The 21,567-nt window shown below is 38.4% G+C and overlaps 3 protein-coding genes across 3 annotated transcripts; 2 read left to right on the top strand and 1 right to left on the bottom strand.

Moving 5' to 3' along the window:
- The first annotated feature begins 22 nt into the window (after nt 1-22).
- Nucleotides 23-2,243, top strand: lrrc23 (leucine rich repeat containing 23). Its single transcript, XM_077214471.1, has 8 exons — nt 23-110; nt 317-445; nt 597-706; nt 814-1,076; nt 1,320-1,450; nt 1,539-1,675; nt 1,806-2,004; nt 2,130-2,243. Exons 2-8 carry the CDS (start codon nt 356-358, stop codon nt 2,169-2,171), a joined length of 972 nt encoding a protein of 323 aa, XP_077070586.1. The 5' UTR covers nt 23-110; nt 317-355; the 3' UTR covers nt 2,172-2,243.
- A 2,206-nt stretch (nt 2,244-4,449) lies between these two features.
- Nucleotides 4,450-17,677, top strand: tktb (transketolase b). Its single transcript, XM_077214466.1, has 14 exons — nt 4,450-4,735; nt 6,693-6,810; nt 6,902-7,015; nt 8,393-8,490; nt 9,222-9,413; nt 11,900-12,027; nt 12,142-12,338; nt 12,464-12,628; nt 15,094-15,250; nt 15,390-15,520; nt 15,634-15,717; nt 15,943-16,039; nt 16,617-16,736; nt 16,866-17,677. The coding sequence occupies exons 1-14, from the start codon at nt 4,632-4,634 to the stop codon at nt 17,036-17,038; spliced, it is 1,878 nt and encodes a 625-aa protein (XP_077070581.1). The 5' UTR covers nt 4,450-4,631; the 3' UTR covers nt 17,039-17,677.
- Nucleotides 17,678-17,827: 150 nt separating this feature from the next.
- tnnc1b (troponin C type 1b (slow)) lies at nt 17,828-19,732 on the bottom strand. Its single transcript, XM_077214450.1, has 6 exons — nt 19,505-19,732; nt 18,818-18,848; nt 18,573-18,719; nt 18,374-18,488; nt 18,135-18,271; nt 17,828-18,038 (listed from the first exon to the last, which is right to left on the bottom strand). Exons 1-6 carry the CDS (start codon nt 19,526-19,528, stop codon nt 18,007-18,009), a joined length of 486 nt encoding a protein of 161 aa, XP_077070565.1. The 5' UTR covers nt 19,529-19,732; the 3' UTR covers nt 17,828-18,006.
- Between the last annotated feature and the right edge of the window lie 1,835 nt (nt 19,733-21,567).

Here is a 21,567-nt window from a genome sequence, read left to right as displayed (position 1 = left end):
CACATGCGAGATTTAAAAAATCAAATACACGCATCCTATGCATTAAGCGCTCTGAGACTCAGACATGTTATGTTCCTATGGTAACGGCCATAAACACGATCCAGCGCGTGGTGAGTGACAAAGAAAACATGTTCAAATCTGCATATTGAAGTAAATTCTCTTTTAATTAATGAAGTGTTTTGTTTAAAACTGTATAAGAGTTAAGTTTCTTTCGGTGCAAGTAACATATATTGTTAGTTAGTGGCAGGCTAAAGTTAGCTTGCTTGCTGATGATGTGAACGAATTCATTTAACGTCAAATTATTTATTTTAACAAGTGATAAGTTGATCAACAAGGTAACCAAGACAGCAGAATAATGTCAGGCTCTGATGAAGATGAGGTGTTGAAAGCAGGGTCTGAGGAAGAAGAGGTAGAGAAAAGGGAGATTTCTGGACAAGCGGATCAGGTAACGTTAACGTTAAGTTAAACCAGACTGCATTATGCATTTTATTTGATCTTATTTTAATTCTTATTGTTCTTAATATATTGACGTGTTATACTCTATTAATAATAAAAAAAAAGGTTGTCTATGATTTTGTTTCTTTATTTATCTTCAGCTAGAGTCCTGTCCACTAACCCAGGACATTATGGCGAAAAGCTTGTCCTTATTGTGTCACACAGGGAATGGTCTGTCTCATGCCTATGTCAGACTTGACCTCAAAAGCAAGTAAGCTTGTCTGGGACTTCCTTCTTAATTCCATCATTCCCAACATGTTGCCATGCATATTTACTGTTTCTCACAATGTTGCGTCCCACTGTACCGGTCTAAACCAGGGGTCTGACAGACCTGGCCTTGATCAGCTCCTTCATCCATCTGCGATACTTGGACTTCTCCTCCAATCATTTGTCAGACTTCTCTCCATTGGCCGACCTCACCCAGCTGCTGTGGGTGAAGGGAGACGGTAACCTGCTTCAGAGGTTCGAGGGTCAGCCGTTTGGTCAGCTCACTTACCTACAGTGGCTCAGCTTTGCCAACAACCGCCTATTTGATGTTAAGGGTATTGGAGGCCCAGCACTGGAAACCCTCAATCTCACTGGTTAGTTAGGTCCATTTAGTAGGTTATTGTACTTTTGCAGTGGCAATGAGCTCTTTTTTTACTATGGTACCAACCACACTGGTTTATTTCGGCAAATCTAGATTGGTGTATTTAGCTATAGGCTATGTAAAATATAGTATGTGATTCAATACATATTATGAACTTCATTGTAATCTGCGCTAGACAATAACAATACAACATTAAGCAGCACTAAACACTAACATTTCATTTCTATATTTTTAGGTAATGGTATCCAGACCATGCAGGGACTGGAATATCACAATCTAACCAATCTGGTGACTCTCGAACTCAGAGGAAATTGTTTGGAAACTACAGATGGCATTTACCTCCCCAATTTACGCCACTTGTATCTGGTACAATTGCTCGTATTGATGTTTATGGTAGATAACAGTACATGATGCTGATTAGAACTACAACTGCTACTTTCGCCCAACTATTTAGGCTCAGAACAACCTAAAGCGACTGGAGGGTCTGGAGAAGCTTGAGCATCTCAAAACTCTTAACCTCAGAGATAACCAGTTAGAAACACTTGATGGACTCAGCCCCAACATGAAATGTCTCCAGTATCTTAACGTCAGGTAACAGAAATACAATAACAACAGGTTTGGCATTTTCTCAGTCTGACTGAAATTGAGGAAGCGAATGTGTTTCACTAATATAGACAGACATATTGCCACTCTCTGATAACCCTCTTTTTCACACCTTAAGGGGGAACCTTATATCTTCTATGAGGGCTTTGCGAAATCTAGTGAGTGTTGGGCAAACACTGAAGGCTCTTGTGCTCTTGGAGAACCCTTTAGCGAAGACTGATGATTACAGGATGTATGTTATCTCACATCTGTCCCAGCTGGAGAGACTAGACAAGGATCCCATCACAGCTGAAGAGAAGTCTGCGGCCCAGGAGAAGGTTCGGAACCTGTTTATGGCATATGCTATTGTTAATTACCTACTTTTTATTTAGCCTAGTTGTGTCAATAAAGGTTTCTCAGATAATATTTTAACTTTACAAGGCAACATTGTCCTTTTTTTTAGGAATTTGATGATGAATATACTGAAGATCAAGAGGATAACTGAATAGGATGTGCTACATTGAAATGTACTTGTAAATATAATTTTATATTCAATAAAGTCTACTATATAAAAAAACTGGTTTCCTTTCATGCAGTATAGTCATCTTTATGTCTGCAGCTGTTGGTACAAAAGACTGAACAGCAGTTGTCAATACACTAGATATGATAACAAGGTATAACAGTCTAATCTAATGCCTATCATGAAGAGAACAACAAGGAAACGCATCTCAAAGTTTGGAACCAATTTGTACATGCATCATGTTCTTATTTATATATATATATATATATATATATATATATATATATATATATATACACACGAATGTTTTAATTTTCTGCAAAATGTCACAAACTTGGTATTCTACCAAGAGAGAACCAAAAAGTTCGACTTTTGCCACTTATTTTTTTCTTATTTTGATGTTTTCTGGCGGTTTGCAAACAAACCAGCTTATGATGCATAATCCGACACCTACTGGGATGGAGTTTGAGGCGATGATATCAAGGGAAAAAATAATATTAAAGAGAAAACCTACCAATATTTTATTATAGAACTTTCTTATTTTCAGGAAATGTATTAGATCTGAATGACCTTTTTAAGAACTGTTTAGCACATTCTGTAATGTCCCCTTTTATGTCCTCAGATTTTAATTCCTATTTTAACTGGAGTCTTTCCCTTTCATATGCCCTACAGTTTATCAGCACATGCTCTACTGTTTCTGGAAATCCACAAAGATATTAACGTTACTATGACCGGATTCGTGTTTTACTTTTGCCACTTCCTCAACTCCTTTGTTTATAACCGCCCACATTAAAGGGGAAGAGCCTGTTTTTAACCCTGTAAGCCAGACATAGGAAATAGTCCGAAACATATTTTTTTAACGGACAGTTTATTGAACTTTAAGACCAAAAAAAAAAAAAATGCAAATGTGTCATGTTTTGCTTTTGTATCATATTCGATACATCAGGTTTTTATGGTATAGTATAATATTCGTGAGAGACGTAAGAAATTAGTCCCACACAGCGTTTAAAGGACAAAAACCTGACAAACGTCTTAAAAAAACATCATTTGAACAATGTTTTGAGGAGTGGTAAACGTAGTATAAGTGTGTATTATATATATATATATATATATATATATATATATATATATATATATATATATATATATATATATATATATATATATATATATATTATACACACATACACACACACATACAGGGTAGTAGTGAAGTACATTTACTTTGTTACATTTACTTGAGTATTTTTTGGAGAAATTTAAACGTGGGTACTTTTACTTTAACTCGAGTACATGTCTAATGAAAAAAACTGTACTTTTACTTCGTTACGTTGTGCGACGTTCCTCTCGTTACTTTATTTGAAGGCAATACCTGTTGTTAAATGCGTAGTTTATTCCAAGCGCGCTGGATCTTTTTCTATGGGCATGAGAGATGCTTTGAATGCAAAACTCTCCAGAGTTGCTTTTTTCGACATTGTCTAATAATCCAAATGTAGTTGTATTATAAGTTACTATTGTAAACCAAAGCACAGGGAATGTTTTTTTCGGTCTACAGATGGCAGAAATAATGCTTCTCTCTTCTGTTTTTGTTGCAAAGATAGACTACCTAATTATGATAATAATAGTCATTTAAATTAAAAACATCTAAATAATATCATGATATATATATATATATATATATGTATATATATATATATATATATATATATATATATATATATATATAGGCCTATATGATCCGAAGTAACTAGTAGCCTAACTAACTACTTGAGTAGTTTTTTCATTGAATACTTTTTACTCTTACTCAAGTAACTATAAAGATTATTACTTTTACTTTTAGTAAATATTTCTATAAGTACTTGTACTTGTAAGTTTACTTGAGTACAGTTTTTGGATACACACCTCTGTATATATAGGCCCTTGCTTTATCTAAAATATGACATGCTTTATAGGGTTAAACTCCTTCAATTCAGTCATCATGACTCGACGAATCATTGATTAAATCAGCTACTCCTTCAGTGATTTTACAACAAGCGCAACATTTAATCATTGTAACAGTGAGTGCAAATAAATGTTTCTTATGTGAGATAAGAAACATTTATCTTTATATTTATCTAAATAATCTTATGTGAGATTTGGATTTAACCTAACAGAGTTCTGTTTGTCTGCGGTCTCTGCCAATCTGATTTGGCAAACTCTTCTCCTCTTCTGTTGCGAAAAGCGTTTCGTCCAATGGCTGGCCTCAGCGGATGAGTTGACAGCTGACGTAACGCGTCTCTTAAAAGCTGCAGCGCACCACGTTCCCTGCGTCCACTCCCACAGCGCGCTCGGCTCTGATGCTTATTGCGTTTATCTTAGCAAATACAGATTAACGTAGAATCAGAAGAGTTTATTTGAGTTACAGCAGTCTCGTTTATTCCATCTAATTTCTTCCACAGTTGAAACATGAGCTATCACAAACCCGACGAGAAAACTCTGCAGGGCCTGAAAGACATAGCAAACAAGCTCCGGATTCACTCCATCAAGGAAACATGCGCCTCAAACTCCGGGTAAAATCTTCTGAACTTATCAGAATTCATTCTTAATGTCTTTATAGGATGGTAAACGACAGGTTTGCAACTGTGTTCGCTTATTTATCTAATTTGTCGTGCAAATATTCACTTGACGCATATGCACAACACGTGAGCTTGGCAAGGGGGCCGGACACAGTGCTGTTACTACTTGGTTTTGAATCATTCGACCATTTTAGTTATTTTAAACGAGTCATTAGCATTATATTAATACTTCGCGAGTAGAGTAGCTTTTTAGCCCATCGTGGCCTCCAAGCAATCACCAGTGAAAATTGGCTTAGCTCTCATCGCCCCTATAATTAGCACGCACGGGTATTTGGGACTGCAGGTGGGATTATAAAGTGTCAATGTTTGTAAATTCTAAATTATCCACTGTGTTTGTCATATGTACCACGCACTGAGCTGCAACTGATAGGTTTTTAAGGAAGTCCAGTCCGATTCGAAAACGAATTCTTTTGAGTCGAATCTTTTTTTGTGTGTTTGTTTTTTGAACCGGTTCTTTGAAACGAACTGTTCGTAAGAACCGGTCTGCGGAAATAACTCGGACTCCCCATAACTAATTAATTACTGCCAGCTCGTGGGAGCACGTTTTCCCTAGTGGTTGTCACGTGGAGGCGTACAGAACTCGTGGTAGGCTATCTGTTGTACTGTGGATTTAAGTGCTGTTATTCTCGATTCATGAATAAAGCACGCTTCTGATTTGATTTTCATCTCTCTCGCTCTATCTCTCGCGCTCTCGCTCTCTCGCTGACCAATTTGTTGCCTCAGATGGAAATTTCACAACATGAACTAAAATCGCAAGGGGGAGTTTCTGAATGGAAAGGCTGCCTTTTTATTAAATTCTTTAATCTTCCCCTCGTAGACCATGTATCAGAGGGTTAAAGGGTTAATTTGTTACAAGACACTGCACACACCCTTGCTGGCATGCAACAATCTTTCATTCAATTGTAAATCTTGTCTAGGAATTTCCCTGAGTGTTGAAACTTTTACCTGATACTATTTGTTTTACTGTTGTGACACTTCCTCTTATTCTGTTCCTTCTCATTTCTGGGAGTGTTTGTCCATTTCTTTCCTCCTCTCAAGTATAGTCAATGGACCTTTGTTTAACACCTTTTCCATTGTTGTTTTTTATTTCAGCTTAAATGAGTCGCACTGTAGGACAAAAATGGTAATTCATGGTGTTATGTTTGGTGAAAAGTTAAGAAATATATTGAAAAATAACATTACTGCATGTATTTTGACTCACAATAAGTTCTTGTCGATTTAAGTCACTTTGGGAACAAACTAACAGTTGTACTGCACTGCACACTTAATTGAAGTTGGTCATCTGTGTTTTTTTTTTAACTGTTTGACTGTAACCAGTGCTGCAATTTAATTTAGCCTAACTGTTCTGTGAGTCTCACGCTCGCATTATGTTTTTTCAGCCCTCTTACACAAATTACTCTTACAGCTCTCATGGAACACAAAAGAAGAAGTTTAGAGTATTGTACAAGACGCTCCTTTCCATGTGATTAACAATGAATGACCCTTTCAAGTTTAAAATATATAGGTTTGGAATGTGAATGATGTTTATTACTTTATACCTCAAATTAAGCAAGATATGTGAAGTGGCTCGAGTCTTCTTTAACCTAGTGCAGTGTAGTCCCTATATTTGAATTTTATAGGCTACAGACCTACTGATTATTATATACTTGGCTTATTATGTGCCAGTTTTGGTAGTAGCTGAAGTCATTGATTCAGATAAGGTCTGTTACTACACCTCAAACCCCAATGAAGACAGTAGCAACTTTTGCCCTTTAGTACCATTTGCAATCATGTTCTATTTTTTGAGGTGAAAGATAACCTGCACGTCTGATTGGTCTTTAACATCCAGCATGTTTGATCTGATGGTTAATAGTTGATGGATGGATTGATATTGATGTGTTTTCTCTCACAGACATCCCACATCATGCTGCAGTGCTGCAGAGCTCATGTCAGTGCTGTTCTTCCACACCATGCGCTACAAAGCCGACGATCCTCGTAATGCCTGCAATGACCGCTTCATCTTGTCCAAGGTGGGCTGTCGTTCTGTGTTGAGTTATGAGCTTCATTGCATTTTTTACTCGTAGATTAAATGTATTCCACTCCTCACGTTACTGTTTTCAGGGCCATGCTGCTCCCATTCTGTATGCTGCCTGGGTAGAGGCTGGATATATCAAAGAGTCTGAGCTGCTAAACCTGCGTAAGGTCGACTCTGACTTGGAGGGTCACCCCACTCCTGTGAGTAATGCTACTCTTATCACCACGTATACACCTTTCAAAAGGTAAGGGTTGTTTTGGTGTTTTTATGCTTTTGAAATGCGTCTCTTATTCTCACCAAGGCTTTGGTGATTCGAGCAAAAATACCGTAATATTGTAAAATGATTACAATTTAAAATAACTTTTCTATATAAATATTTTAAAATGTAATTGATAGGGCTGGGTTAAAATATCAAGGTCTCAATTTTAATTGATTCTCATTTTGATAACCAATATTGATTCTTGAATCCCAATAATCGATCTTTTAAGGGGTGGTTGATTAAGATTTTACTTTTCTAACTTTAGTTAGTGTGTAATGTTGTTGGAGCATAAACAACATCTGCAAAGTTCAAAGCAAAGGGAGATCTTTTCTTTTAAAGAAATCATTTAAGGACTAGAACAAACGGTTGGTAGGGACTATACGACATTATACCCGGGTTAGTGGCATCATTAACCCTAAAATGTACATATACCCCGCCCCCGGAACATGATTTATAGATTATCAAGATAGAATATGTGAATCAATGACTAGAAGATAACTATACATAAGCTACTAACATTGAACTAACCATTCAGAAATGTCCTGTTGCATGTTACTTCTTGAGTCTCTCCATCATTGTCTCCGGTTTGAACAGAAGTCTAAAAGTTTTAGAAATGTTCAGTGCATGTCTGTGTGAGGTAAAAGGACACAAACTGTTTAAGGCTCCGCCCTCTGTGCCGGGAGCAGCAGCTCATTTTCTTTTAAAGGGACAGACACAAAAACGGTGCGTTTGCGTCACATACACACTCTGGGGACATCCAAAACTTGTTTTACATCTTGTGAAAAGGGCATTATACCACCCCATTGCAAACTGCAGTTTATGAATGAGCAAAACTTTGTAGCATGCCTCCTGTACAATAAATTTCAAATTCATACTATTTATGAAATTCAAACAATAGTTTTGTCGCTCTTAAATATTGTGACCGATCGCTAAAGCGCTGCAGAGCTTTTTGCTAAATATATACACTGTTGCAAATTCATTGGACTTAATCTGTTCTTCAATATTTAATGCATTTTTTAATAAATCTGTCATGTGTTTATGACAGCCACCATTTAAATTTTTATATTTAAAAAGTAGAAATGTAATAGTTTTTATAACATCACCGCTATAATTGTTGTTATTCACTTACTTTTGTAGTAATTTAAATGTAAGTAGCCTATACAAAACCGTTAATTTTAACCTTTTAGGGTTAAATTAATTAAGGTATAAATTTCTGTTCTTTTTTTTTTAAATCATACTGACTTGGTTAAGTGAAAGACTTAAGTCACTACTTAAACTAATTACCATGAAAATAACCTCACTTCTCTGTTCATTTCAGAAACTAGCGTTTGTGGATGTGGCGACAGGTTCTCTTGGCCAGGGTTTGGGTGCTGCCTGCGGTATGGCCTACACTGGAAAGTACTTTGATAAATCTAGGTACGCTTGTTTTCCCAGAGCATGCCATCTTGTTTTGATTCACATTATTTGATTCCCTCATTTAATGAGTACTACACGAGTAATTTGGTGTACACCAAATAAACAAAAATCTCATGCTGTTATGGCCTCTATGATTAAGCCCAAACAAGATTTTGCTCTCAGATCATAGTAATAATTAAATAATGGTGTATTAAGCTGTATTCGGACGGGACTAGTTTCCCTAGAGGATGCTGGAGAATTTGTTTCACAGGTTTTTTGTGTTTTTTTAATTTTTTTATTCCCATCCAAATCTGCCGTGTTTGTTTTTCTCAAACAACATCAGTAAAAATTCCAGAGCAAATTAACCGTTGTCGGCCTACTCAATGTTCCTCTGAGAAATCTAATTCCGCCCGAATACTAATGTCTGTGATTTTCTGATATTGTATTATCCTAAAGTTTCTCATGTGTTTTTTGATCTACCTGAGCCTGCCATTTGCACACCAATTTTGCGAATATAAAGCATGCTTTAATTTAATTTCAGTATGATACACGCTTTCCCCCTCTGTAATAAACACGGAGATGGTTGTCCCATCCGAATTTGGTACACAGTAACAGGCATTGAGTGATGAGTAATATATTCAAACACCATTAAGAAAACTAGTCCCAACCAAATAGAGGAAAACTCCAGTTTCTGCTGATCATTTGATGGTGCTGTAACTGGATGTGTCTGTCTTGTCTCACTGTCTCATTAGCTACCGTGTGTTCTGCCTGATGGGAGATGGTGAGTGTTCAGAAGGGTCTGTGTGGGAAGCCATGGCTTTTGCCTCCTATTACAAGCTTGACAATCTGGTGGCCATCCTTGATGTGAACCGTCTGGGCCAGAGTGAAGCAGCACCACTGCAGCACAACATGAACACCTACAAGGAGCGCTGCGAGGCCTTCGGGTAGGTCTTCCAGATACTGCTGAGTTTTACCTCTTGCTATAGTAAATGCACTCACTGGCCACTTTATTAGGTACATCTGTTCAACTGCTCATTAATGCAATCAGCCAATCGAATGGCAGCAACTTGCATTTAGGCATGTAGACATGGTCAAGACGGTCTGCTGAAGTTCAAACTGAGCATCAGAATGAAAGGTGATTAAAGTGACTTTGAACGTGGCATGGTTGTATGTGCCAGACGGGCTGGTCTGAGTATTTCTGAAACTGCTGATCTACTGGGATTTTCATGCACAACCATCTCTTGGGTTGACAGAGAATGGTTTGAAAAACAGAAAATATCCAGTGGGCAGCAGTTCTGTGGGTGAAATGCCTTGTTGATTCCAGAGGTCAGAAGAGAGCCAGACTTGTTTGAGCTGATAGAAGGGCAACAGTAATCACTCATTACAACCCAGGTCTGCAGAAGAGCATCTCTGAACATACAACTAGGGCTGGGGCGGTATGGATTTTTTCTAACCGCGGTTGAAAAGCAAGATTTTCCCGCGGTATGGCGGTAAACCGCTTTAAATAGCCAGCTTTAATCACTGTTTCATTAACTAATTGCCTGGAATTAAGAAATAAGAAGCAATAGCAGTCATATAGGCTAATCAGGAGGACGTGGAAGCGCAGGTGCGATCTCTTGCGCGTGAACTGGAGCTCGTCTCATAAATGAACCGAAACTCGGCGTAGGCTGGGCCTAAATGTCTACTTTTAAACAAAATTTAAAACGAAATAACATTTTAGTCTGCAGTAGCCTAGTCAGGTAAGGTCAGGTTTGCCGATGTGCGTTATAGGCTATTTACTTATTCATATTTATCCCTGGGCGCTGATCGAAGACGGAGTTCACTGCTGATGTTCTGGGGATACAACATAGCCAATATACTAGGGACTTTAGCCTTTAAATATCTTTGCTGCATTGGATCAGTGTTCTTTCTAGAACAGCCAAGAGCTTTCTAGCCTCGCGACAGCAGCGCCTCGCATTGCTTATAGACCTTCAAGCAGTCAGCGCAGCGAATGCGGTTTCGAAAATTGATCAAAAAACGTTGGTGCGGGTGGATGGCGGACAGATGATGAGTTTTGTGATGCGGTTGCGGATGAAATAATAATAGCCCATCCGCGCATCTCTAATACGAATGGAATGTTATTATGCGTCATGGAACATTGCGCTCCTCAACTCGCGAAAGGTTCGATTTGCTCCATCTTTTGATGATAAGTTTTGTTTAGAATACCTTGAATCCATGTAAGCCAAAATATCATTAGACATAATCCATGTCATTAGACACAACGTGCACACATGTGCAGGCCAAGGTTTTTTTTTTTTGGTTTTTTTTTGCGGTGATGACGGTGACGAGCTCAGACCCGCGGTTGGAGTCACGTGACCGCGGTATTGCGGTAATGCGGTAACCGTCCCAGCCCTACACACAACATGACAAACCTTGAAGCAGAGTAACTGAGACTACGGTTTATAAAGGCTCAGCAAAGTTGGACATTGGGGGATTGTTAAAATGTTGTCTGCTTTGAGTCTAATTCTGCTGCGGCATTTAGGGGAATAAACATCATGAAAGCATAGACCCATCCTGACTTCCATCAACGGTTCAGGCTGCTGTTGGTGTATGGTGTAATTGTGTGGAGAATTTATTTTATTTTTTTGCACACTTTGGGCCCCTTAGTACCAATTGAGCAGCCTAACTGAGTATTGTTGCTGACCATGTCCATCCCTTTATGACCACAGTGTATCCATCTTCTGATGGCTACTTCCAGCAAGATAAAGCGCCATGTCACGAAGCTCATATCATTTCAAACTGGTTTCTAGAACATGTCAATGAGTCACTATACTCAACAGTCCCTCCAGGTCATCAGGTCCCATTCTTATAGAGCGCCTCTGGTATGTGCTGGAACTGGAGACTTTCATTATGTTTAGGTGACAAATCTGCTGAAGAATTAAGGCAGTTCTAAGGCAAAAGGTGGTCCAACTTGGTACTAGTAAGGTGTACCTATTCAGCCCCCCAAAAAAAAAAACGTAGCCGGTGAGTGTAGAATGGTAGTATACTACTGTTTCAGGAGTTTATGTACTATATGCTTGTTTGCATCTTTTCTTTCTTTAATATATATATATATATATATAAATAAAATCTTCTTGATATAATCTGATTGGGATACTGAAAGTATTTTTATTCCAAATTAAAAGCTTTATTTTCGTTTTAGTGGTTTTAATTGCAGTTCAAATATATTAATGGCATTATTTTTATGCCAAATTGTGTAGCTCTTCGAACTTGAAACTATAAAAATGTAAGAATTTTTTAAATTGCAGTTTTTTTTCGTTTTTTTTAATGGTTTATATACTCTATCCTGCCTACTGAGCTATAAGCAGTGTGCTAGTATTCATTCGAACACAACCACTTTCCTTGCCTGTATTTTGTTTGAGACCTGTTTGTAACCAATTTGTTTCTTCAGCTTCAACACTTATGTGGTGGATGGCCATGATGTGGAGGAGCTGTGCAAGGCTATGTGGCATGCCAAACAAATAAAAGGGAAGCCCACTGCCATTGTAGCCAAAACATTTAAGGGCAAAGGTCTCAAAGGTGAATAACTATTTTGTACTGCAAGACCAGCAGCACATCATGATGATCAGCATTAATGATGTCTGTTATTATCATAGTCCTCATGCTGACTTTCTGACCTGTTCTTTTGTTTAGACATTGAGGATCAGGAAAACTGGCATGGGAAGCCTATGCCTAAAGACCGTGCGGATGAGCTGATTAAATGCATCCAGAGTCAGATCCAGTCCCCCAATAAGCCCATCCACCCTCAACTGCCCAATGATGATGCTGCTCCAGCTGACCTCACCCCCATTCGTCTGCTCACCGCTCCAGAATACAAGATCGGAGACAAGGTGATGAACTGAGACATTATACTTCATAGCTGTTGGACAGGTTCATTTCTTTGAGCAAATGCTTCCCATCTTCCCAAGTTTCTCATAAGAAGGCTTTATAAAATTGCTCTTGTTTGCCCACTCAGGTCTCCACTAGGAAGGCCTATGGTGTCGCCCTGAAGAGAATGGGGGATGCCAGCCCTCGTGTGGTGGCCCTGGATGGTGACACCAAGAACTCAACCTTCTCTGATATCTTCAAGAAGGCCCATCCTGATCGCTACATTGAGTGCTTCATTGCAGAGCAGAACATGGTGTGTAACTGGATTTTTCCTATCCCCTTTACACTAATAATTAAGTCATGCTGGAAAAGCAAAAGTATATTGTGTGTGTATGTTTTATATACACACACACTCATACATTGTATGTCACAGATGAATAGGTTCAGGGCTCCAGACTGCAAAAGTAAATTTGCCCGAAAAGTTGTTTTTTGTTGTTGTTTTTTTTACTCGTTAAACGTGGATGGGGCGCGTCAATGAATCCATAATGTATGGCAGGCCAATGAGTGTGAGAAGAATAGGGAATGGCCTATGTGTGGAGGGGGAGGATCCTAGAGATAATGGAGCGGGCGTTAACGTCTGTGGGAAGGAGACGTAGACAAATATAACCACCTGCTATGTGCGTCTGAGCAATGAGCAAACGAACTATTGACTCGTTCTTCCGACCTGTGTCTAGTTTGCCAGTGCCAAAGTCTACAGTGTCACAGTCGGATGATGAGTCAGAGGTTTGTCTGGCGAAAAAGGCCCGAACCCACCATTTTCGGGAAAACTGGCTGCAAGAATTCAGCTGGTTGAAGTACTTTAAGGAGACGAACTCCATGAACTGCGAATGTTGCAGTCGCTACCCCAGAACTGTGGAGAACACAAAGTTTGCCGACAGTGCAAAGTCTGACAGTGCATTTAAACACAATCTTAGCCTCAAGCGTAGAGTATGCTGTGACATGTTAATAAATCACAGGAGGATCTACTCTAAGGGGGAGTGAGTAAAGGCACAAGTTGTTTAGGCCTACTTGTTCTAGTGAAATGTTATTGGCCAGTGCCCCTAATGTTTACATGCATTTAAGTGCACTTTTTTTTTTTATCTGAATGTATGGTGTATATATATATATTTGTACTATCATGACAGCGATGGTTTACCTTGTTGCATCTTCAAAAGTGCACAATAAAATGTGACACTGAATTTTATACGGCACATTGTATTACTAATACATAATAGATGCAGAAATTACAGTGGAAATTAGTAGAAATGTAAATATTTGGTAGCATGTTGATTTACGGTATGTGCCCCTAAATTTTCTGGTTGTGCCCCTAAAATTTTCAATTGGGGGCCGCTGGGAAAAAAGTTAACTGGAGGTTTGTAAACTGTTTCTGGAGCACTTTGTGGTGAGTTAAAGGGGTAGTGCACTATTCATACAGTGTGTTGTAAATACCTGACCTCACTAGGGGTGGAGGGAAAAATCGATTCTTAGATGCATCGCGATGCGGACGTAGACGATTCTGAATCGTTTCACAAATGTCACAAATCGATTTTCAAAAAAAAGAATTATATATTTATAATAACGTAATATTGACGGAACGCAAAAGATGGAACTCTGAAGCGCGGAAGTGCAGTGCCTGTGTCTGTGGCGTGTGCACATAATAGAGACGCGATGGTTGAGCTCGAAATCCAAACACCCTCCTCGTTAAAAGCTGTGGAAATATTTTGGCTTCTATGAAGTTGAAGGGGGAAAGGAGCTGGACAAGAGCCACACTAGTTGTAAGCTTTGTAGAATAAAACTAAAATATTTCTGAAACACGACAAATATGAGAAGCCATATGACACGTTTCCACCCAGAGGAGGAAAAACACTTGGCTGTACAGGTCGTTGTTATATTATTAATTTACTACAAGTATGCTGCTACTTCAGGCACACATTTATTTTCGTGTTGGTTCTTTGCAATGTTAATCAAATATATTGCACGTTAATTCTTTATGGGTCATTACTTTGTACTTTTAAAGCAAAGTATTTATATTCACATACACACACACACACACACAAGATAATCGATAATCGCTTTAGCATCGAATCGCAGCCCTCTGAATCGTAATCGAATCGTGAGGTGCCTAGAGATTCCCACCCCTAGACTTCACCCTGTTGAAATTTTATCTTTTACTATTCACTTTCTGACTAATATTATCAATGTCAAGTGCTTACTAAATAGGACATGATTTCCCACAGTGAGAGAGAATTTCTTCCTGCATAAACGTGTAGGACTAGTCATTTAGTTTAATAATATTTTGTATTAAAAATAAGTAGTATTGTTGTATTTAGTGATTTATTAACGGTTTAAATTGTATTTCTAAATAACATAAAATATACTCTACTGTTTGGAGCCAGTAAGATTATTTTATTTGATGAATATTGTTTAATGTATACCTTTTATATTAAAAGAATCCTGCAAAAAATATGCATCATTATTTACCTAAAATCTATTCAAAAAGAAAAGCCATTTTAAATTATAATCTTTCTCTATTACAGTTTTTACTGTATATCTGACCAAATAAATTAATTCTTGGTTAACATGAGACAAACAATTAAAAAATAAAATAAAACTTACTGACCCCAAACTTTTGAACAGTAGTGGAAGTATATTACATTTATAAAGTGTAATATTCAATACATAACATGTCCCTTTCATTTATATTATGTATTAAATGCATTTAATTATGCTGCTATGCAGGTGAGTGTGGCTATTGGTTGTGCCACTCGTGATCGCATGGTTTCATTCGCCAGCACTTTTGCCGCCTTCTTTGCTCGTGCCTATGACCACATCCGTATGGCAGCGATCTCCCAGTCTAACGTCAACCTGGTCGGCTCTCACTGTGGCGTTTCCATTGGTAAGGCATTGTGATGTGAAGTACATGTATTCTTGCCATTTATCTGGACTTAATTCACAGTCAAGTCTTTTCTTCTATCTAAAATATCATCTCCTTTTTCTTTTAATGGAAAAATTTCCTAACTTTAAACTCTGTCCAGGTGAGGATGGCCCCTCGCAGATGGCACTGGAGGATCTCGCAATGTTCCGTGCCATTCCAACATGCACAGTGTTTTACCCTAGTGATGGAGTATCTACCGAGAGAGCCGTGGAACTTGCAGCCAATACAAAGGTATGGTTTGTGGTTTACACTAAATGGTCGAAGTACAGTCATTTATTATTTTGGCACCTGAAAGTTAATCTGTTGTTCTTTGGCTCAGTGTTCATGCTATTTTCTGCTTTCAGGGTATCTGTTTCATCCGCACCAGTCGACCTGACACTGCAGTCCTCTATGATGCTGAAGAGAAATTTGAAATTGGAAAAGCCAAAGTGAGAATAAAACATTGGACCAGAGCACACTTTAAATTTGGAAACTATAAATAACTTAAGTTTCATACTACAGCAAGGAAGGCGAAAGTTATCAGTCATGCTGAAACATGTCAGTTCATTGTAATCTGTTGAGTAATGCAGTGAGCAAATGAGGCCTCCTTTTAGGCAGCTAAAAACTGTCTGGTTCACAAAGGTTTTACTAACAATTCTTTTTTGGTCCTGTAGGTGGTGCGGCAGTCCAACAAAGATCAGGTGACGGTTATTGGAGCTGGTGTAACACTGCATGAGGCTCTGACAGCATATGAGCAACTAGCCAAAGAAGGTTTGTACAGCGCCTACTGGCCATAATAGGACATTACATCAGTCATTAACAGTACCTCAGATTCATTTTATAGAATCAAAACTAAACTTTGTAATGTAAGTTTAGTTAACTTGTATTATGTTTATATTTTGTTATCAAAGCACATTGTTTGCTTTTTCTCATATTTCAAAGCTGTTGAGCTCAAATGTCTTAAATGTGAAAACTCTGCTTAGGAGGCTCTCAACCGGAACATTTCAGACTCCTAATTCCACCTTCTGACCTTTTAGACCAGTAATTAACACCTATATTAGTTATATATCTATCACCTATATCTATAGCTATCGCCTATATCAGATAGCTGATGGGATAGGATGAATGTCACAAAAAATAAGTTGAATGAATTTTTGAAAATGTAAGTAGACATACATCAGTTAAACGTATCTCTGAATAAAAATGTGAAATATCACTAGAATGTAATATAGAATTTTTGCATTAATATTAAATGTTTTTTGTTGTTGTTAATTGTATGACTTGTTCTCGCCATGAACATAGCCATGCTGCTGACAAAAAAACAAACAGTATATTATCTATTTGCCAGGTGTGAACATTCGTATTATCGATCCATTCACCATTAAGCCCCTGGATGCCTCTACTATTGTGGCAAGTGCTCGTGCCACAGGAGGAAGGGTGATAACTGTAGAGGACCACTACAAAGAGGGTGAGCTGCCTGTTTTTTTATTTATTATTATTATTGAAAACCCATTAAGATCAGAACCCCTTTGTTACTTTCTTAGTTTCTCCCAATGCTGAGAGGTATTTTATGTTGGTTCCTATGCTCTCATTGTAGGTGGTCTGGGCGAGGCTGTCCTGTCTGCAGTGGGTGAAGAGCCTGGCATTGTGGTGCACCGGCTGGCAGTGAGCCATGTTCCCCGGAGCGGCAAACCGCAGGAGCTTCTGGACATGTTTGGTATCAGTGCCAAATGTATCGTTGCTGCCGTCAAGCGTACCTTCGCCAACTAAAAACTCTTTGAACCACTCTGAACTTCACCCTTCTTTCTCAATTCCTAACCCAGACCCTAGAGACAAGCTCACCATCCGTATCATTCCAGAAGCTCACGGCTTGCAGATATACCCAACTTTATAGTGCGTGGAAATTCTCTAACTTGTGCACTATAGTCAAGAGTGTCATCCATAGCTCTGAAATGCTTCTTGAAATCTTTAATACTGCATTATTAGTGGTTTTTAAAGGTTTGTAAGTTTATCAGAGTGTACCCTTTGATTAAATCAGTGCGTTCCAGCTGAACATCATTTAAAAAAAAAAAAGAACATTTAACCTGTAATTTGTCATTTCTAGCTTTTAACAGTTTACTTCCTGTAATTATTTACAAACCAGTGTCCTGAAAACCGAAATGAATTTGAATTTGGTGCTTGAAGGTGCTTTCAGGGAGTAATAAAGTATGACTTTTTTTTTCTTTTACTGCTGTTGCATAAACTACTGGACAACCCAGTTTTGGAAAGTTGGTATACTAATGGTTTGGTTTTGGTGACTTGATGAAATGTATCATGTTAACGAGACAACCTCACTGTTGTTGCTTGTTTGAACCTGTAGTTTTCACAGAGTTTGATGTAATGTGTTAATAAATTTGACTGTCCAGCTAACCTGCCTATTTGCTTCTTGGTATAGCTGTATTTTCCGAGTTCGTTTATACACGAATTCCTGTATCTGTTTTCATTGGTGTTTGGTATTCATGGTTGGTTTCAAAAGGTAGATTTGTCCAAGAAATAACGAAGAACAAAACGTGCAGAACAACCGTGTACAGAAAATTATTTTTTACTTGAACACAAATATGGGAGGTACATGACACCATTGACTTATTTCAACAAATTTCAGAAATATATGAAATGCAGATCATTTCCCGTACTTCCGACTTGAGTGTACGTGGGGTGACGTCAGGGAATCAATTTTGAATCTGTCAAGCGAGATTTTTTTATTCGACACCCTTCATGAAGTCCAAGAACTCTGTTGGTATTAAAAGTAACCATGTCAGTTGTCGAAATGGATCGTTTTCGAGTAAATATTCATAAATGTACCATTTTGGGGGGTCAAATGTTTTACCGTCGTAATCGATCTTGCCGTCGTTGTTCTTGTCTCCGTCCTTCATGAGTTCCTCGATGTCGTCCTCAGTGATGGCCTCACCTGTCGACTCCAGCATGTTCTTCAGCTCGTCTAAATCAATGTAACCATCTCCATTCCTCAAAGAAACAATGATAAAACATATTTATTATGTTGCTTTTAGATGCTAATATGATGTACAGTAATACACTTTATGCTTTGGGTTAAAATGCAGATCATACTTATCAAACATGCGAAAGACCTCAGCCAGCTCCTCTTCTGTTTTTCCTTTGCTCTCCTCTTTCATACAGCGCACCATCATCACCAAGAACTCATCGAAGTCAACTGTCCCGCTTCCTACAAAGCATAGAGACCACTTAATGAAATCCCAAGTTCAATCAACAACACATGACTGATATCTTAACCTAATATCCGACATACCATCCTCATCTACTTCATCTACCATTTCCTGCAGCTCTTCTTGACTTGGGTTCTGGCCCAGCATCCTCATCACCTTCCCCAACTCCTTAGTGCTAATGCAGCCATCCTCAGCACCCTGCACGAAGATGTCGAACGCAGCGCGAAACTCTGCCAGGTACAGTCAGATAGCAGCGCAAAAGTCACACGTCAACAACACTCTGTTGCAATGATATGTTCAAACTAACAGATTAGAATGAGAAACTTACCATTTTTCTGCTCTTCTGTCAAGTTCTCCACCTATTAGGTGTAAGAGAAAAAGTTCAAAACTTTGCTCCAGTTGACTTTGAACTAAAAATAAAATCTGTTGTAAGACTATATACCATGCATGGTGTTCGTCAAAGACTGACCAAGGTCTATTCTTCACAGGAATGACAGCTGTCACTCGTTTAATGGTCCTCAGACACCAGACACCATCTGCCTCATTGTTAAATGCTTTAGCCTCAGTGCCTATGACCATTCGATATTTCACCAGCTATTGTGGGAAATGCCAAACCTAAACTTTCCAATTGTTTTGTTGTGTTCATTTATTGAACAAATTCATATTGATAGTGTGTTCTGTGCCATTAGGCTATATACCCTTAAAAGGGCACCAAATTTCCACAGTCCCATCTACATTTATTGATTTAACCTTGAGTGCTAACTAGGCGATAGTGCACTGATTGATTTCTCTGACAGATTATTAGTTATAATACTGAAGTATGTCATTTACAGGAAGGAAATGTTCAAGGACAGGTTAACTGTCAAATTAACAATTATTAATTTATCATTTAGCTGAAGCTTTCCTACAAAAACAAAAAAACAAAACAAATGGGACTCTTTATTACATGCCCACTCTCCTTTCAGGCAGCCTGAGGTGTAATTAAATGCTGAAAATTATTGCATTCCTAACTTACCGCTGCTTTATATACATCATCCATGGCTGTCCTAGATTAGTGGTTTTCTTTGTGAAATTGTCTGTAAACTCCTTACAGGTAATCCAGCACTGATGCCCTGTCACCCAGCGTTCGTCTCTTAACGGCAGACACAGGACGAAGAGTGCCGGGGCCACCTGCCTTGGCCTTTATGGCTGGAATGGATGGCTCAGAAAAGACAAAAGCTTTTGTCACTCCCCTTCCCTATCTAAGAGAGCTAGGGAAGGGTCGAAAAGGAAAGGGAGCGAGGCAGAAAGGGGTTAGGGATGGTATGGGCTATTAATAGAGGAGGAATGTCAGAGACAACAGGCAGGAGAACTCCAGTTATGACAATAAGTCCTTGGCACTGTTCTCCCTGGCAGCCTTTGCAACAACCCCATATCAAGTTCTAAACTTATCCACCGGTCCACCTGCATTTGCCAATCATTGTTGAGAAGCAAGAACTCCTTTCTTGTGGCAGGCACTGGTCCTATGCATGCGTGGAAATGACTATAATCAAAGAGGCCAATTAAACTTCTTATAATTAAATCTTAACCAATGTTTGGGTTTGTTAAAGGTGTGGATCCTTTAAAGAGCTGAACATTAATATTGTCCTTCCAAAGTTTGTCATTTGCCAAAGAACCACATTAAAATTTGAGACCTGGATAACTAAAAAGTTATAGAAATATAAAAAAATCAGGCCACTAATTTAGTGCATTTGAGACATGGATCATGTTGCTCTTTGTACGGTCAGTTGGTCAGACGTTCTTGCTTCCATTGAAGCTTCAGTTGCACTTTAGATCACCTCAAATCATGCTGGAGAACATGATCCTCAGATTTTACACAAACTTGTGGAGTTCATGAATTTCAGTTTTTAAATCACTCATATTTTAGTGTCTAATGTAATTTGCAGTAATAATTTTTGTTTTGAATTTCTTAAATTAATTTTCTCTTGCCCATTGTAGATAAAAGGAATATGTTTTTGACTGAAGTAACCATTTTAAATGCAATTCTGAATGAAAGATTAAAGAAAACATCTAATTACTCAAGTCCTAAGGTTAGTGATCTATAAACAGCTGCTTCACTGTGGCATCCCTCCACCACAAGTCCACCTTTATTTCTATTATTAAATCCAGAGAAGGGAACCCAGTACTCAAGTCACATCTTGTGCCTGAGCTGCTTAAAAACATATGAACTTATTTTGTGAATTGTTACATCAGTCCGTCTGTTTCTTTTCTTTCTCTTCTTTCTTTACAAATCAATCAATCTTTGATGTCAAAATGAGACAGCGTCAGTGTCATATTAGGCCACAGGGCAAGCAGCATGAACGCATCAAGCATAGATTAATGGCTCCTGAGATGACATCACTATGATATGTTATGCTATTCTGGATTCCTCTGGCCTAAATAAAGAACCACCAACTAGCCATGAACCTTCCCTTAAAAGACTCTCAAAGTAGAAGATTACAAAGTACATCACATACAATTAATTCACAAATAGTATAATTTCAAAAGAAGAATAAAAAGCTTAATCTGGGCTCATTTAGCCATCACAGTTTACAAACTTTTGCTGTGTTTGGGGAAGCTCTTCTTGCTTTTCATTTGGGAATTCTAGCTGATGATCATCTAGCTGTTGGATTTCTCTCTTTCTTTGCCCAGCAGTTCTTTTTTTCCACGGCCAGCATACACAGACCTCAGCCACCTCATCCTGAGAACATGTAACAGCTGAGACACTGAGCTGGTTCAGAAGGTGTGTGTGGGACAGTGAGGACAGAGGAGTTGGACAGGTCAGCAGAACACACACTAGTGACTAGGAAAAGACATTTGTACGAGGAGTAGCAGTCTGGCAAAGTGGTTTTGCCAGATAGCGTAAAATTACAGATACTGTCTCACTCTAGTCACTGTTTGTTTGAGCAGTAATACAGGGTCATCCATTCAAAATGGTACTTACAGAAGCAGAGATTCAGGGAACTTGGTTCTATTGGGTTCTATTTTAGAAAAAGACATTTTGTGACAGATTTCCTCCAAGTTGTTTTAAAAAGTTGCTTTTAAAGCAACATGCATTAA

This window comes from Siphateles boraxobius, unplaced genomic scaffold (genome assembly GCF_051911475.1).
Source record: "Siphateles boraxobius isolate OS27281-9 unplaced genomic scaffold, OSU_SipBor_1 68, whole genome shotgun sequence".
In the NCBI taxonomy this organism is placed as follows: domain Eukaryota; kingdom Metazoa; phylum Chordata; class Actinopteri; order Cypriniformes; family Leuciscidae; genus Siphateles; species Siphateles boraxobius.
Note: the sequence above shows the minus strand (reverse complement) of the source record. Positions and strands in the feature narration are given on the sequence as shown.